At 41.6% G+C, this 17,254-nt stretch overlaps 1 protein-coding gene across 10 annotated transcripts in view; it reads right to left on the bottom strand.

Moving 5' to 3' along the window:
• The window catches only part of PDE8B (phosphodiesterase 8B), an 83,925-nt gene that overhangs the window by 4,761 nt on the left and 61,910 nt on the right, over positions 1-17,254 (bottom strand). For 9 of the 10 annotated variants that reach the window (XM_050912525.1, XM_050912526.1, XM_050912528.1 and 6 more), the window contains 9 exons: positions 13,293-13,344; positions 10,270-10,347; positions 9,274-9,350; positions 7,857-8,021; positions 7,014-7,059; positions 6,436-6,571; positions 4,420-4,618; positions 3,243-3,460; positions 2,124-2,259 (listed from right to left, as the gene is read on the bottom strand). In XM_050912525.1, the coding sequence (XP_050768482.1) occupies positions 2,124-2,259; positions 3,243-3,460; positions 4,420-4,618; positions 6,436-6,571; positions 7,014-7,059; positions 7,857-8,021; positions 9,274-9,350; positions 10,270-10,347; positions 13,293-13,344 (1,107 nt within the window). The remainder of the gene's footprint in view (positions 1-2,123; positions 2,260-3,242; positions 3,461-4,419; positions 4,619-6,435; positions 6,572-7,013; positions 7,060-7,856; positions 8,022-9,273; positions 9,351-10,269; positions 10,348-13,292; positions 13,345-17,254) is intronic. The other variant, XM_050912532.1, reaches the window with a different exon arrangement.

The raw sequence follows: 17,254 nt of genomic DNA, 5'->3' as shown, positions 1-17,254 counted from the left end.
CACCATGGCATTAACACTATTCTCAAAATAATATATTTGTGTAATTATGGCCTCCCTTCACTGCTAAATTCAACTCTTGAGTCAAAAACTGAACATAAATACTTTTTACCACCACGGCTAAATTAATGTCTTTGTGGTTTATGGGGAGATATTTTGCAGTGACTCTTGCCAATTCAGGCATTAATCTTCTAACTTTATGTTTAGCAGTTAATTTTTTTTCAGCATGGGTAGCCCAGCAAAGAGCTGCCAAATTAACCCTGCTCCTTAACTGCTATTCAAGATCAAAAATAGGAAGAGCCACTGTTAACAATAAGGAACAGAACAACGTAATACTAGGGAAAAAAACAAGTCTGTAATACAAGTGGTTCTGTGCTCCACTTTTATTGCTCTCCAACTCTTGTACATTTTAAAATAGCCTCTGCTATACACCAGTAAGATAAAGGAGAGTGAGTCAAAGAAAATATTTTCTATAGGTTAGAAAAGCTGATTGCAGTATGGAGAGCGTTTAAAAGCTCTTTAGGAAGTGCTGGAACAAATGCATTCATGGGATAAAAGGGAGATTCCCAGAAATGTGTTCAGAGCTTGGAAACACCGTGGTTTCAGTGAGGCTTGTGAATCTAAATTCTACAGGCCAATGTGGGGATGCCAGAAAACTAAAGAGATTTTAAAAGGGTGGAGATTGAGGAAACATTTCAGAAAAATGCTTAAGCTGTCAGAGGGAGAAATGAAGCACTGTGAGAAGCCACATTTACCAGTGACACCTCAGAGGGCTTTTTTAGAAATTGGTGGAGCAAGCTGCTATCTGGTCCACATGTAAGTACAGAGAAACCTAAGAGTGGGTAATTCCATGCTGCCCACCGAAGTGGATCTTCCTTTCCTCTGGGCTTTGATCTAAAGTGGGATCCCCACTGTCCGGGCTTAGCCCGTGCCAGGAGGGCAAACCCATGAAACACGGTGCCAGGCGATGTGCTGGGAGTGCAGTGCAGAAAGTGATAGGGGCCTCCAGCAGTGCCCAAACCATGTCCCCCTGTGCTGTGGGACTTCTGACACTGAAGGTGATCAGGCTAATTCAGACCCAGTGCCACATCCAGTGAGCCCTCCAGAGCTTGGAAGTGCTGGGGAGCACAGTGCAAAGCATCCACAGAGCCAGTGAACTTCAGCAGCATTTGTGATTTCCAGCTCAAACTGTTGGGAGAACGGAACTTAGCGGTCCCTAGAAGCAGGTCAGTTCAACTGACATAATGCTGTCCCTAAAGTCATAAACTCTACCGGTCCTGACTGGTTTCTGCAGCCGTGACAGTCTACAGTGCAAAAAGTCCAGTTATGGAAAACTGACAGAAGCTACTTTTATTTATTTTTAATATCACTGACCTTCAACTTGGTCTGATTTTGTTTTCAATGTTTCTAACAAAGCACTTTTTTCACTAAGCTGTGGTAAGACGGTCTTTGCTTAGGTGAGTAACACTGCCCTGGAGAACCCTGTCAGGCACTGAGCGCTCAACCTCGAGAGGCAACAAGAGAAGGTAAAGAGGGGCCTGGGCTGGGAAACTCGAAGGCATCTTAAGAAATACACCCTGGCTGGTGACGGAGCATTAGGGTGTATACCTGATAGGAATAAAGGCCTGGACATCTCTTGGTACAATCAGGAACGGGGATGGGGTGGAGAGGTCTCAGAAAGCAATGGAGTTATTCCTCGTGGCTTGAGGGCTTCAGATTACATAGACACAAAACCGTCAGGGCAGGTTCCTCAGTTACAACCCCAGGTTTAGGCAAATCCCACTGTTCGGAGGCAGGACTGTAGGCACAAGTGCTGACCTGGCTCCATGCACAGAATTTTGCATATACAAAAGCACCCACCCGCATGTTTTCTGAACACAAGATGGCTTTGAAGGCAAAGCTTATAAAATGAAGCGTTTAAATGAGCTAAGGGCAGAGCCAGACATAGAAAACAAGAAAATAAAAGTATTTTTTCACACTTTGAGGTGTGAGGTCACAAATCCAGTTGTGTCTTTTGGACATTACCACAGTGCAAATTAATACAATGTGAATGAAAATGATACTTAAAGTTGTCTCAGAAGAACTTCACTGAAATGTCTGAGGGCATAAAGTCCTGAAGCACTTACGTGTGAGCTGGTCTCCTCAGATGCCATTGGCTTGTTGATGCTGTTCACAAATTTGTTCACGTGCTCAAAGTGCTTTGTCATCTCCGTTGCTAAAACCATATCAATAATGGCCTGGCGCAATGTCCGGTAGTGATTTCTAGGAAAGAAAAATAGTTCCTGCTCACAAGCCTGCCAGACAGAGCTCCGTCCTTTCCTTGTCCCTCCCCAGGCAGCGCTGCAAAACATGGCTCAGGGGCTCATCCACATAAGCTGGCACCTTCAGAGTTATGAATGGTCTAGGGTTGGAGGAATGGACTAGATCATGCCTCTCCAGGTTCCTCCAGCTCTGAATTCCTGTATTGCCTTTTTTCTGTTGTTTTTACCTAATGAAAACCAATCCCCTGAAGTCAATAAAAAATTACAATTCAGTTTCATAATACTGTAACACTAAGCCAACTTCTCCAGGAATGGCACTAACACATTTCTGTCTCACTGTGTGTTGGCTTGGAACTCAAATCTCAGTTTTTTCAAAAACCAACAGTGTTATGGGGGGTAGACAAATTCATTACCTGTTTGGAGTCCGGTCCTTTCCCTTTCAGACCCCTTTCTCTCCTACCCTGTCCCTGCAAAAGCTAGGCTGATGCAATGGGAATTCCCAGGCTATGTGCACGCCCAGCAGCAGGGTGCCTCCAACTCTCCGAGAGCTTCAGCTGCCTCTGCCACAACCCCTTTCTGTGAATGCAGCAGTGCCAGCAAGCATGGGGCCACACGCAGACACAGCATGCAGCATCTGGCTGCTTGGGTGGAAACACATGGACCAAAAAAGTTGTTTCCAGGCTCCTGCAATGAAAAGGTCAAGATGCAGCCTTGAGGCTGCCAACTGGACCATGCCAATGTAATCCATAAAAGATTATCATACATCTCTATAAGCTTCCAAAAAATAGAAATTGGAGGACGGGGGGCGAAATGAAAGCCCTTTTAAAAATCATGCCTACATAGGATTCTGGAAGAGGTTAAATATTAATGTCTCTATTTAAATTATATTTTCTGATCTAGAAGGTAGGCTCTCAATCTGCCCCAAACTAAAATCACCAAACAAGAAATCCACACACGCACACTCCTCTTCTCCAGCAGACCCACCTATCAATATTCTTGAAAATGTTGCATTTGCTGTCTTTAGTTGTAAGCTGAAATGCCAGTGCTGTGTGATGACTCTCTAATACAGCCGTATCATTGTAAAGGACAGCTAATTCACTGCCTGCATTGCACAGGAAAGAGTTGGTCCGTCCAGGGTGGTCTACGTCATGAATGGTGGCAGCTATTAACGCAGCCACCTCATCTAAATGGTCAAGACTTCCCTACAGGAAGAGAGGAAAATTATGATGTGGCACAAAAATTATAGTAAATAATTTCTGATCATTTCCAGGTACCAACAAATACACAAGTGTAAGCTTGAGTGCAGGGATCCTACCTCCTTGCAATTATTTTCCACTCACTGCGCCCACAGGTTACCTACTCCAAAACTCCCCCTCCCACCCTTACCCAAACCCTCTTTCCTTAATGAAGCTTTTCAGTGCTTAGGTGCTGTCACCTAAGCAATATCTTTGCATTAAATCCTCTAATGGTGGATGGATCCTCTAGTGGTGTCCTTCTAGTTTGTGTGCTTGCCTGAATGACCCTGTACTGACTCTGCTCCTACACAGCTTGTGTGTTTTAGAACAGGATAGGGTATTTCGGTTGGAAGGGACCTACAACAATCATCTAGTCCTACTGCCTGACCATTTCAGGGCTGACCAAAAGTTAAAGCATGTTATTAAGGGCATTGTCCAAATGCTTCTTAAACACTGACAAGCTTGGGGCATTAACCACCTCTCCAGGAAGCCCATTCCAGTGTTTAGCCGCTGTCTTGGTAAAGAAATGCTTCCTAATGTCAAGTCTGAACATCCCCTGGCACAGCTTTGAACCATTCCCATGCGCCCTATCACTGGATACCAGGGAGAAGAGATCAGCACCTCCCTCTCCAAAGTTTTGCAAAGCTTTATTAAGAGCTGTTACTAACAGCCAGTTACCAACAGATAGAAAAGGGCAAGGTTTTCCCCTCCTGTTATTGCTACTTAAAAATATAAATTCCTTACTCATATAAACAGGCTTTAGAGAAACTGTGGCCCTGCAGGCATCACAGGAAGACCTCAAGTACAGAGGGACTTTATGAAGCCAGGACCATTACTTAAGTAAACATCTGACTTTTGAATGACACACATAAAATGGCAAACGCACCAAAATCCTAGCCCAAAGGACTCATAGGTGATGGTTATACCTTAACTTTCTCCTTCCCGAGAAAGAAGGCAGTAGCATGCAGGACATCCGCCGCGTGCGTGGAGTTGTGGTATGAGTTGGAGGAATGGTAGTTGGCTTCAATCACCTGCAGCCATGCTCGCAGCGTTGTTTCTGAACAGTTTAAAAACTCAGACACCCCAAACCGGGCAAAAACTTTTAAGCCCAAATACACTAATGGCCTGAAAAACAATAGAAGAAAAAAGTACCGCTGTGAAACGGGAACTTCTGACATTCTAAAGAGCGATAGTTTTGACAAAGAAACCAACAAGACCTTAAAAATAAAAGGTGGGGGGGAAATGTTAAAGTTTTTAAAATTGCACATCTATAACCTCTCAAAAGCCTGGCCAAGGTTACAAATTATTACATCTACCATCCTTTCAGACATTATTTTAATGTGTTTTGTAGAAATGGTGCAGTGCCACTAGAGTTTCACCAATTCTTGTGGCTTCAGAAAAAATTCTTAAAAGCTCAGGTCTTTTGTGTTTTTAGTATCTGTCAATCAATCAAAAATACATTTTTTTTCCCTGAGGAGAAAAACCAGACTTTGAACATGACATGGGCACATCCCAAAGGCTAAAAAGCCCTCAGACAAAAATGGTGAAATGTTTACTGTTTCAAATAATCCTGTGGCTTCAGGGGGTCCAGATTTCTACTTCCTGACCGTTTGAAGTTGGCGATATACAAAGTATGTTGGTACTTCTCAGAGCAGCTCTTAGCGTCAGGTTATTTCATGTGAACTCTTCTAGCTTTAGGAGGACTGAAGCTGAGGCAGGAGTCTGCCATTGGTAACACCCCCCCCCCCCCCCCCCCCCCCCCCCCCCCGAATTCCAAATGCTAACAGGCAGCGGATAACTCTCTGTGTGTGTCTGTGTGTGTGTCTGTGTGTGTAGAGGGCGTTAATGTCTAAAATTGAACTTCTGAACCCTCAAGCAGAAGCCTGCTACTTTCTTGCTTCAAGTGGTATGAGCTGGACTAAACAGAAGTGGCATGTGCTGAATCCTACCAGCAGTGATCTCCTGGCTGGAGAGGGAATTTGGGGTCTGGTGAATGTAATGCTGGGGAGGACAGCGATGAGCCTGTGTGTGAAACAGTAAATAGAGTAAAATCTCTAATCTTGTTGGTTCTTAAATCCAAATCCACTCTGGGTTGTCATTTACTCTGTGTTGCCTGTGACAGAGTCCTATCTGTCACATTTTTCACTCCTGCAAGATGATCTACAGAGGTCCTGAGCTGAGAAACACATAACCAAAAGCCAACATCTGCAAATTAAAACCAGGCAAATGCAAATTCTGAAAACGGCCATTTTCTTCAGAATACAAGACACCTGGTAGTCTCTCCAATTCTTTGCACCGTGGAATGAAAATCACTTTTCTCTGTGGATGACACGTTTATTTTTGTGGTCCGCATGACCTCAAAACTACTGGCGTCTTCTTTCATTACCAGCTTCAAAATCTCAGGCTCTCAATCCTATCACTGGTTTATCCTCCATCCCAGTTTTTTACCCCTATAATCAAAAGACACAATTGCCTCAGAGCTAATCATGGGGTGCCTCAGAGCCTAAGTCATGGGGTGATTTAGGTGAGGGAAGGGAGAGGCTTGCTTTTTCCAGCATGACCATTTGCACATCAGCAGGAAAAAGGGGCATCTGTGGGACATCCAGCATGTAACAACACCAGACTGTGCCAAACAGTGTCACCTGGACAGAGTGGATGGGAGTCAAGCAAGGTAAAAGTTGAATAGGAAACAATCCTGGAGGGCTGCAGACACTGTCAGGGAAGACAACAGTCTGCACAGGGTTCTCCAGGGCCTCTGCATGCATCTTGACCATGGTGCGTGCCTGGCTTGTTAAATGGACAAGTGGTATCAACACACACAAAAAGAAAGTCAGCTCTCACAGATTTGCTGTGTCTCGCTTCAGTTTTTCCAGAGCAAAGCACTTTCTGCTACAGCTCCTCAACAACCTGTTTGCGGGCACCCAGGGAAAGGAGTCCAGTACCTTTTATTTGTAACAGCCTCCAACTCAAAAATATTGAAGTCCCAGCTTTCCTCATTATCCAGGAGCTGTGCAATACAGGGTGGAACATCATTAATGGTGTTTGGCACTGAAAGGTAACTATGGCTCAGGTTCATATCTGTTGAAATGGAATTTGGGAATTACAACATTTCTGGATTATTTTTTTCCCCGCACATGCAGAATTCCATTTAGAAAACAACTCTTTTTCAAGAAAAACAACTCTTTTCCTTACATGAAAAAGTCTGTAAAAGCCTATAACATATATGGTTTATATTATTACAGGTGATTTGGACATAAACCAAAAAGACCAGTGAACATTTCTTTGAGTGACAATTTATTTTTTTCCTAGTCTGATTTTCTACATTTTGAAATGCATTATTTGAAGTATTTGAACCTGCTTCAACTCCAAAATGGAGGCATTCTAGCACTTGTTCCGCAGTCACTTAGACAACTGTTTCCAAAGACATACATCTCGCTGCAAATTGGCTTGGAGCTCTATGTCACTAGCATCTACAAAAGAAGTCATGACATGCAAAGGGATGTTTAAAATGGTGGCTTACTCTTAGAAAACACATACTCGTTGCCTGATAGTCTTCTCAAGCCATCCTGAAAAAGCAAGTTTATCGTAAGTTTTAGGCAGAGTAACCATGCATCATTAATTGCAAAAACACTACATACGCTATCTCTTTAGGTAGTATTCCTGGGTACTAAAAGCACTGCTCCTATTGTAGCACTATAAGCACTATCCTTGTTTTAAGATCTTTCAAAACAGACATGAAAGGATCCAAGGAACACTAGTATGAGATTTCCAGAAAGGATATTATTAACTATACAGTGTATTGCCCTCCTTGACCCTTTCATTGGCACCCGCAGGATTTCATCATTCAAATTAACCACTACCATTTATTTTTCATTTTCTTTATATTATTTGGACAAGGATTAGCTCAATATATGTTAAAAAATGAGGTAATCTGTGATGAAATCTGGGCGGTCTGTCTCTGGCAAACAGTGTTGCTGCTGTTACAGGACCACAGTCAGAATCTGATTAAAGTAACCTCACTCTTACACTGGACCAGCTGTAGAGCAATCCCTCTAATCTCATCTAAGCTTCTAGGGTTTCTAAAAAGTATCTCCTTGAGACAAATCAGATTGGATGATACAGTTTCTAGTGGCAACCATGTTCACTTATATATGAGGATGAATGCACCCAATGGACTGAGATGTGAACATATCTTACTACATCTTGGTGCCCACTGTTGGTAGAGACGCCAAAATACTTAAGTGAAATGGTGATGAATTATGAGTCCCCTTCCCATTGCTTGTGAAATTTTAGCACAGCAGAGCACTGAGCTGTTATGTAGGACACTGGTAGCAGTAATTTCATCTTCACTAATTTTACTCACCGTCATCAGACCTCCAACAAGATCACTTGTGTGAGGATCTTCATCTTTGGTAGCTAGCTGAGGGGAGTAAAGTTCTGTTGTCCGCAGGATTTCCAGAACTCTGTCCAAGGCCTCTGCTACTGTGATGGGGCTGTTTTCCTGGGCAGCATTAATTATGTTAATAACCTGAAAGCAGATTAAGGAGACAGGCGAGGAAGAGTGAATGGCACTTTTGTCTTTTCTTATTACAACATCTTTATTCTTGGCTTGATTATGCTACTTTCCATTTAGCAAATGCTATGTAATTCCCCTCAACCCTTGAAGCACAAATCTGAAAATGTAAACTTGTGCTCAGATTCCCTGGTATCCACATGCTATTTATAACTGGCAAACTCCTGGGAAGTGAAAGCAGAAGGGTGTGAAATATTTGAAATAGTTGCAGGTGGGTAGACAAAAAACTAGACATATCCCAATCCTTCAGCATAGCCAGGGCTGCTCAGAAGCAATCATTCGGTCCCTAGAGGAAACAAACAAACAAACAAACTCCTGGATGTGACTCAGATATCCTGATATTGGGTGTAAAGCCTTAGTTTTCTCAATGTGAAAATGAAGGGCAGAGAGCAGAAACAGCTGGGCTGTGGTTGAGAGAGAAGAGGACGGCTCTTCTTTGCCTCCCACCTTGTGTCTCAGCTGCAATGTGGGAACACAGCAATGACACAGCAGCACCAAGGACTGCTCCTGGCACTGCCAGGACTGAGAGGGAGAAAGCCCCAGTGCCGTCTTCTCCAGCAACCAGAAGCTGCTGCAGAGGCACTACAGGCCTCCCTGCAGGTACACGTGGGGAGAAGGAAAAGGAAAGGAGTCAGCTGCTCTACCAGGCACGGTGGTGCTGGGAAGTAAAGAGCTTGGTGATAGGAAGAGAAGATGGGGAGAGAGGAACACATGGTTTGAGGGTGGAAGATGGCAGGCACCCTGGTTTGCAGGACAAGTGATTGTGCAGCTGGTTTGTGACAGCAGAGTTTGTATAACACGGATAGTGAAGAAAAGACTGCAGGAAAGTTGGGGGACAGAATATGATGCAAGCGCTTCCTCCTCTGCATGCTATCTTATAAATATCAATGGTAAAAGCAAAGGTGAGACTGGAAGCACATGTCCTCCTACACATGCACGGCCCAACAAAGCAGGGTCCCCTTCCTGCCACAAGCAGTGCATCTAGCAAGGACACCCTTTTCCCCTTCTTAATATTCTTCCTTATGACTAGAACTTGGAGTGAGATGATGAGATGCAGAAAGTGGTAAGAAAAAAAAATTGATTTAAATTATTCTGTTAAATACAAGGTGCAGGAAACGCCTGGCTGTTCTGCCACAAACTACATACTTCCCTATGAAAGCCACTCCAAACTCTGAGTTTGTGGAAAAAGGCAGTGCTCAGGACTCACCTTTGTGATAGGAGCTTCTATTGTCATTGAGTGGATCCTTGCCATGGAAGAGTACCGTTGGGTCTGTAAACTTGGAGCTGCCGTTAAAGAGAGCACCATTTACATGCCGCAGAGTGTAAATCAGATGACAGCATTTAAAGAATGCAGAAGGCTGTCACTGGGAAACAGCATGACAGTATTCAGCCTCATCTCTCATTTCTCCTGTATCTCCCCTCCTGCAAGTTCTTGCTTTACTGTTTAATTTCTTGCGCTGTTGTCTACCTCCTTTGCATCCACCTCTCATTTCTGCTGTCAGTTTTTCTGTCCATCCTTCAGCTATACGGAAATGAAGGTATACTTAAGCTATATTATACTTCATGCCCAGTACCTGCCACTCTCCCTTTGTTTGCAATGGATCTCTCTCAGACGTGGCTCCTCCTGTGAGAGTATGTGTGTATGTCCCTCATCTCAGTGATACAGCTCCTCTAATGAAACTCTTTTCTGCTCCCCATAAGCTGAGTGTCTCTCACTACATATTGGGGCAGAAAGAAATCTCTGCCACCACTGTCCCAGCCCCAGCAAGCAGTCACAAATGGGATCAGGAGCAGAAGTACTGCTCTCAAGTAACCAGCAGCAATAGATCCCTTCATGTCCCACACTAATGAAATGAAAATACCGGTTCAGGAGCACAAGCTGCAGCTTTCTAAGAGAGGTGGAACTAACACTTCACCACACAACTCTTTTAGCAGTCTGCCCCCATCCCGTGGCACAGCCAATCCTCCTCTCTGTGAAGGCACTGTACGCTGCTGTGCATTGTATGGTGATGCTGGTACGCATGCTGGGGCACTGTTTTGTAAATCAGAATAAAGAAATTTTACAGCAGTTATAAAAAACTGGACTAATGTCTGTTTAATCAGCTGTGAATCTGTCTGGTTCCTCTTTCATTCTGCATTTTTATAGCCTAGGGCAAGTTTGTTCCTTATTTATAGCATCATTCTTGACAGTTTACTTTCTTACCATCACTACTTTGAGATGTCATTGACTTAACATCAATCGAGTCTTTCCTTCTGTTCTTGCATTTGAAGGAATGGGATTCTGTAAATACAAAACAAAAGCTTTAAAAATGCATCAAGTAAGACCTCTACAGAGTCTCCTCCATCTAAAATTCTGAACATTTAATTAAATGATCTTAATGATACCACATAAGTGGGGGAAATATTGTAATCTCTGCACATCAGAACAAGAGACTCAGTGTCTATCAACTTACAGCAACTTGTCTAAAGTCACCTGGAAAGCTGTTCTGCAAGGAAGTCAAGATGCCTTATGTAACAGGGGACTCGCTTCACCTAACTTTAGCAGCAGTCTTTCAGGCTGTCTTTGTCTAAGGTAGTTGTCAAAGATCCTGCTTTAGGAGAGACGTCTCAGGCAGGCGGGTTGAACCCCTCCTGCAAGTCCCTTTTGCTCTCCACTGAACACTGAACAAGCCTGAGTTCAACTGCCTAGAAATTTAGCCAAGTGAGAAAAATCCCATTTCAGTCTACAGTCTTCCAGCCCAAGCACAATTCAGACTCAGACAGCTTTTGCTTTTAATTGCAATAATTTTTTGTACCCTGTGTTTAAGAAAAATCCGACATACTGAGAATGATTATAAACAATCAATTCAGTTGCTGTGAAAACTAACCACACGCCCAGCTGTCATTCTTGAAACTGTCATTTGCTAAAGCAAGAGAAATTATCACATTCAGACAAATGCAAAAGCTGGATGAAATGCCTGGAAAGAGCCTCAAAAAAAAAAAAAAAAAGATTTCGTAAAATTTCATTTTCCTCCAAAACTTTGCAGTCTACACTCTCCTTTGTGTTTAAAAACAGCAAACATGCATCTATGCACCTCTTTGCAGAAGTCTCTATAGTACCTATTCCCAGAGTATCTGAAACGCCACCCAAAGATCAGAGACCCCAGCAAGCTTTGAAAAGGAGGTAACCACCATGTGAACAATCAGAAATATCATAAAAATTATATTCAACATAAGGACTAATTTGCATAACAGTGTTACAAGACAGGATATATGCAGTCTGTCTTTAGCAAAATAAAATGTTAATATACAATTCTCCAGAATTAAAAATGTATTTGTCTTAAAAATTACTAAAATACAGTTTCTGCCTTAATTCTTTCTTTTATCACAGATTTACAAGACAGCTTGGATCTTCTTATTTTGTTGTAGTCCAGACTGGAAAACTGAAAGCATTTTCCGCTGTCGACACCTAAGAGTGGGGCATAACTAATGCATGTTAAATTGTTTTATGTATTTATTTGATAGGACTCCTCTTTCAAACCCCTTTCCTGCATTAGCATTTGGAGGAGTTTAACATAAGGCACTTGAGTGGGAGCAAACATTTACACGTAAACATAGCTGCGAGTGACAGTAGCTGACAAGACAACTCTCCTTGTGTTAAACACCAACTAGCAAGTTGGAAACTTTGCTAGTGCCACCTAGAGAGTCACAGGTGCATAAAAGCTACTCTGTGCCACACTACAATTTCAGCTGAAAATATTTAAATGCCTAAACAAAAAATTTTCCTTCACCTGGTGTGAACGTGTCCCCATCCAGATTTGTTACAAATCACACCATCGCAAACAGCACGGTACACATGGATTATTTTTCTACACTCATCACATACTGGTATATGCCCATGGCTCTGGGGATTTATTCTTGGAGCACAACCATGGACCACAGGGAAGGACAACCTACATCACATACACATGACTCTAAGGTTGCCTGCTTTCACTGCACCGTAGTCATCAACATGGCTTCATGGGATGTGGCTTCTCAGTCTTGCTGAAATCTGTCACAATAATAAGCAAACCTAAATGCCCCACATAGTAAGTAAAACACATTAGTAAGCTAGTAACAATGTGTTAACTAGTAACAAGTGTTCTTCAGTTTAATTCATGGGGTTCTCACCTTCCTGTTTGCAGGAAATAAACAGTGAGAAAGAAAAACTGCATTTATTACAGGGACATAGGAGCAAGCAGTTTAACACACTGTGGATCAGTTCTGATGGTAGCAATGTTAATAAGAGCAGCAAATTGCATATATTGTCTCTTCTCCCCCCTGCCCATTATTATTTGGCACCACAAAGCTCTCCAATGCTTGTACATATTCTTATGCCACTTGAGAAAGTAGGGGATGTCAAGCAGTTACTTCCCATGCTCTTGGTATGTTATATCCTCCTCCCATGTGAAAATCAGAAGCTGCCTGATATTGCATGCCAACGTTGCCCGGTGTTTCACAGTGGGAAGGGCCTTGGGTGCCAGAAGGTAACAGGGCACAAGAACCTGTTCTCTCAGAATAAGACAGCAGTGCTACATCTGGCTCAGATCACCAGAATCACGAGCTTAAAAGTGGCCTTTAGTGCCTCCTTCAGGGAAAAGCATTATTCCAAACATTACACAGCATTGGAAGAAGAGATTATCCCCTTATACTCCACACCTTTAGTCAAAAGATATCTGCAGAAGTTACTGAGAGCTTGAACACGCTGTCTGCAAGTTCAAACCTGCCTGAGACACAGGGCAAGGGTTGTGCAGATATGCTGCAACAACTCAGTGCTGACTGGACATGACTAGCTCTAGCCTGGACACTACAGACAAGTGTCTTGGCCCTGTGCTGGGACCAAACCAATGGCCTGCTGACAGGTCCTAAACTTGGAAACACTAGGGCAGATCTGCAGAAGTCAGCAGAGTTCCACATTAATTTCAAACACAAAATGGTGCCAAGGTATACCAGCTTCAGGATTAGACACTGTTTTAATACAATGAAGAGCAATGCATCTTAACTCTGAACGCACAGCAAGAGCTCTGCACAGGAGATTGAGTTATTAATGATGGTTACAAATTCAATTCATGGTGCAACATCAGAGCAGTTGCCATCTGCTCTGACCACTGACTTGACAGAGGGAAGAGATAACATTTCATACCAGCAAAGAACCCGGCCATGACGTCAAGCACAGCAGTATATAAAGGTAAATGACAGTATTCTAACCTGACTGAGAATTGTCTCCTGTGTACTTCTCATCACGGTGACTCTTGTAGAGCTGAATATGCACCAAGAGTAAAATATATATATGTAAGGAAAAAGAATACAAAAAGATTTTACAAAGGGTTACATTCAACTCTGTCCTTATCCAGCATTTTCAGTTATTTAAAAAAAAGTGTTTGGCAAAGACTCTTCTTTAGGTGTAATTAGATGTAGAGAAATAATAAGAAAGTAAACAGACATGCAATGCAGAAAATCACATATACAATAGTGCTTTTATGTACTAAGTTCCTGTTTAATGCCTGTGTCTGCAAGAGAACTGACATTCATTTTTAGAGAGTGTTTTAAGTGCAAATTGCATATGAACCTGAAAGATTCCAGGAATAAAACACACACACACAAATCCTAAAATGTTCATTTTTGCCCTCTGTACAGTAATTTAAAAACCATTTTCTTAGTACTATCTAAGCTAATTCTGCATGCATCCTTTCATGGGTCACTGATAAACTGGACTTCAGAAAACTCAGTTACAAAAACAACTCTCCAGCAACTGAAGGGTAGACGTAGGTGTCATCCATCAGAACTTTCTTTATTTCCAAGTAATTTTTAATCATTTTCATGAATGAAAAAGTTAAACACAGAATCTTAATTCTTTGTGCTTCTGAAACATCTTGGGTCACTCCACCGATAGATATTTCAAACTTTCATAGCATTTAAATAGGATATTTCCATCACCTTGAAGTTTACACCTATTGCTTTGTCTACCATAACACAGATTAAATGCTCCTCTGCTTTTCCATCCTGCTCAGAAACAAAAGCACAGTCTGTACAATACATGACAGTTTAATATCTGCTAATTGCTTCACCCCTTTCCTTTGTTATGTGGTTACAAGAAAATATTTTGCTGTTAATAGGAAAACTGAGCAGAACTTTTGGTTCCTCAAGTCTTCCCTCTAAAATCAGCACATGATGTATTTAGGTATAGCTAACAGAGACATTGCAAAGGACCAAAAATAATGCATTACCTTTTTACTGTTGTTGCTTGAGAAGATACACATACCCTCTACTTCAGATGAATGCACTTCAGTGCTTGACGCTGCACTTACACATTATTCATTACACACCACATTTAGGAGTCCAGTACTGTCATCTAATCTGTGGTGATTGGTTTCTCTGACCAAATCCATCACCTGCCTATAGCAAAGCGCTAGATTGCACGGAAGCATAAAATCCATGGTTGCAACCTCTGAGTTAAAAGGAGAGTATGGCAAGGCTGCATTTATGTGCTCTTAGCATCTATACCAGTTTGTGACAGTGCATGCTGCAGGGTCCTCACAGGGATTATTCAGGAAAGAAAGGAAAGGAATGATACAAATTCTCTTTTCCATCATTCTTGCACATCTTCCATCTTTTTTTCCTTTTTGCTGTTGGGGGGAGGAGGGGAAGAGGGTGAAAGGAAAAGAGAAGAGAATGGAAAGAAAAAAAAAACAACCCAAAATTCAGCAGTGGCTTTCTGTAATGAACAAGAAGGAAAAAAAAAGGGAAGGGGAATTCCTGTGTTCATGCTCTGTATAAATCTTGTTTGAGACAGTGTAAGGAACGACTCTTCCTCCAGAAAACTGATTTTAAAAGCTTAAACACCTCTCTTGTAATCATGCAGTAACTCTTAGAGAAATTAGCTCATCCAAACAGAATAAGATCGAGGAAGCTCGTCAGATAAGGTGCAGTGACACAAAGCATCTGAACTGCTCGTTCTCGTCCCAAACTGGAGCTTCTCTCAGAGCCCATGGATATATCTCTGTCTACTGCACAACTGGCAGAAAACATTGGCACAGTCCTCCAAGTGCTCTACTAAAAAAATAAAACAAACCACATTTCAGTTCTGAATACTTCTCTTACCTCTTCTGCAGGCATGACCTGAAAGAGCCACGTAAGGTAAGTTATGAGGGCAGTTACACAGTTAATTTTGGGCCGATATGTTCTTAAGGGGAGAAAGACCACCTCTGTTGTAAATTTATGAACGTGCAAACACTGGACTTTATCCTGTCAGGTCTCAAATTGACAAAGGCAGCATTAATCATTACCTATGCTTCAGCACACAGGAATAGTCACATGAAAGTCAATCTCCATTCATAAATCTTCACTGTAAGAACACTTAATACACTCTCAGATGTTTTTTTTTTTCCGTGCATAAATCTAACATGCTTAATTTTTGTACGTGATAAATCTGGCACAGAAATCCATGAAAGTTCCTACATAGTGATCTCTAATCATACTGTGCTATCCCTTATGGAGGCTGTCGGTAATGACAAAGAACACATCTACATTTTTTAAGGTGAAACAATGCATAATAATGTAAGGATGTTTCTAAGTCTGCATATAGTGTCTGAATGCTGAGATCAAGCCATTTATAATTATGTTGATGCAGTGAAACATTAGACATTTGCATCAAAATTTGAATCATGACAGCTTTTACTACTCTGTAACTAAGTAAATAGTTTGTTTAATTTCCTTTTATCCTTCCATAAAGAATTATTTGTGGCTTGAAAGGAAATCTAATATTTTTTTAGGGCAGAGAAAAGTTCTACTGCTGCAAGTATTCAGGCATGGATTTTAGGAAAACTGCAGTGTCCAAATGTTGATCAGGACCGATACCATCACATTAGTATTGCTACAAAAATAACTCTAAAAAGTCTTATGAATACAATACAGATATTCCTATACATCACCATCACTGCCCATCTAAAACAAACAAACAAACAAACAAACAAACAAACAAACAAACAAAAGCCAACCCAAACCCAAAACCACACGCAACCCCCCAAATTCCAAGACACAGCATTTTTCATGCAATGCAAGAGCATCTGGTGCTCTACTACAGGCAGGAGATATTTCCACCACAAAAGTGAAATAGAAGAATTACCTAGTTCTGTTGGATGCACCTTGTTTTTTCCCCAATGGACCTTAAATGTCCACAGACCATGCTTCCTGTTAGGCTGTGGTCTTCAACCTTTGTGCTAGATCTCTACATCTGCGGAGAACCCTTGAAAGGCCATATTCCCTGGGCTCACCAAATGTGTAAAGCTCCCCAGATCTATAGATCATTGTGTTAGTGCTTTATTTACCAATAACTGCTCAGAAATTAATACTAAAAAATGTGAATTGATGGTGCTTTCCAACAGTGCCAGTAGTACAGAGAATACAAATGTGGCCTTGGACACAAGCCCCTAACTAAAATTCGTTTCTTAAGCTTACTGGCTTAGGCAGCCCAATGAACAGGTCAAAGAAAAACAGAAAGAAAAGGACTTTTATCTATATTCCTACTGCTGCTTTTTGCAGGTGGCTGCAAGTTTGTAATTGTTTTGTACTCATTATCTTGTACTAAGAATATCATATCTACACTTCCCTGTACCAGTCTTTCAGCTGTGTGTATGTTATAGAAAAAACATCAGTTGTATCTCACTTTCAAATCAACATCAAAGCAGCTATAAATGAAACAATAACAACAAGGTTTAAACAATGAATTAAAAAGAAATACAAGTAAATTTAGCACTGCTTCTACTACAAAACTCTCTTGCACTCTAGCCTAAGCACTTTAAAACATCCTGCTACTGTAAATGATACTTTGCTGCTAATAGTAAAATCCATGGTTTAGTTCAAAGATGAGGTCAGTTTAAAACATTTTGAGCCTTGTTTTTCAGTGATAAACCTTCAAAATTCTTCCAAAGGTCGTGCAGATTTCTCCATTGCCTTGTTACTACCTGCCCCCACAAAAACGTGTGCAAGGGGGATGGTTTCAACAGTCAAATTTTACAGAATAGCACCTATGAACTTCTTCCAATTGTACAGGTTTTCCAATAATGTGTTAATATTCAGTATTGTTATACTCAAGAAGGGGCAACTAGAAATAGTAGTGACTTCCTAAATACCTTTTATACACAAGTGTCTTTACCCACATCATGGATAAA

The sequence above is a fragment of the Gymnogyps californianus genome, chromosome Z (genome assembly GCF_018139145.2).
Source record: "Gymnogyps californianus isolate 813 chromosome Z, ASM1813914v2, whole genome shotgun sequence".
Classification (NCBI taxonomy): domain Eukaryota; kingdom Metazoa; phylum Chordata; class Aves; order Accipitriformes; family Cathartidae; genus Gymnogyps; species Gymnogyps californianus.
Note: the sequence above shows the minus strand (reverse complement) of the source record. Positions and strands in the feature narration are given on the sequence as shown.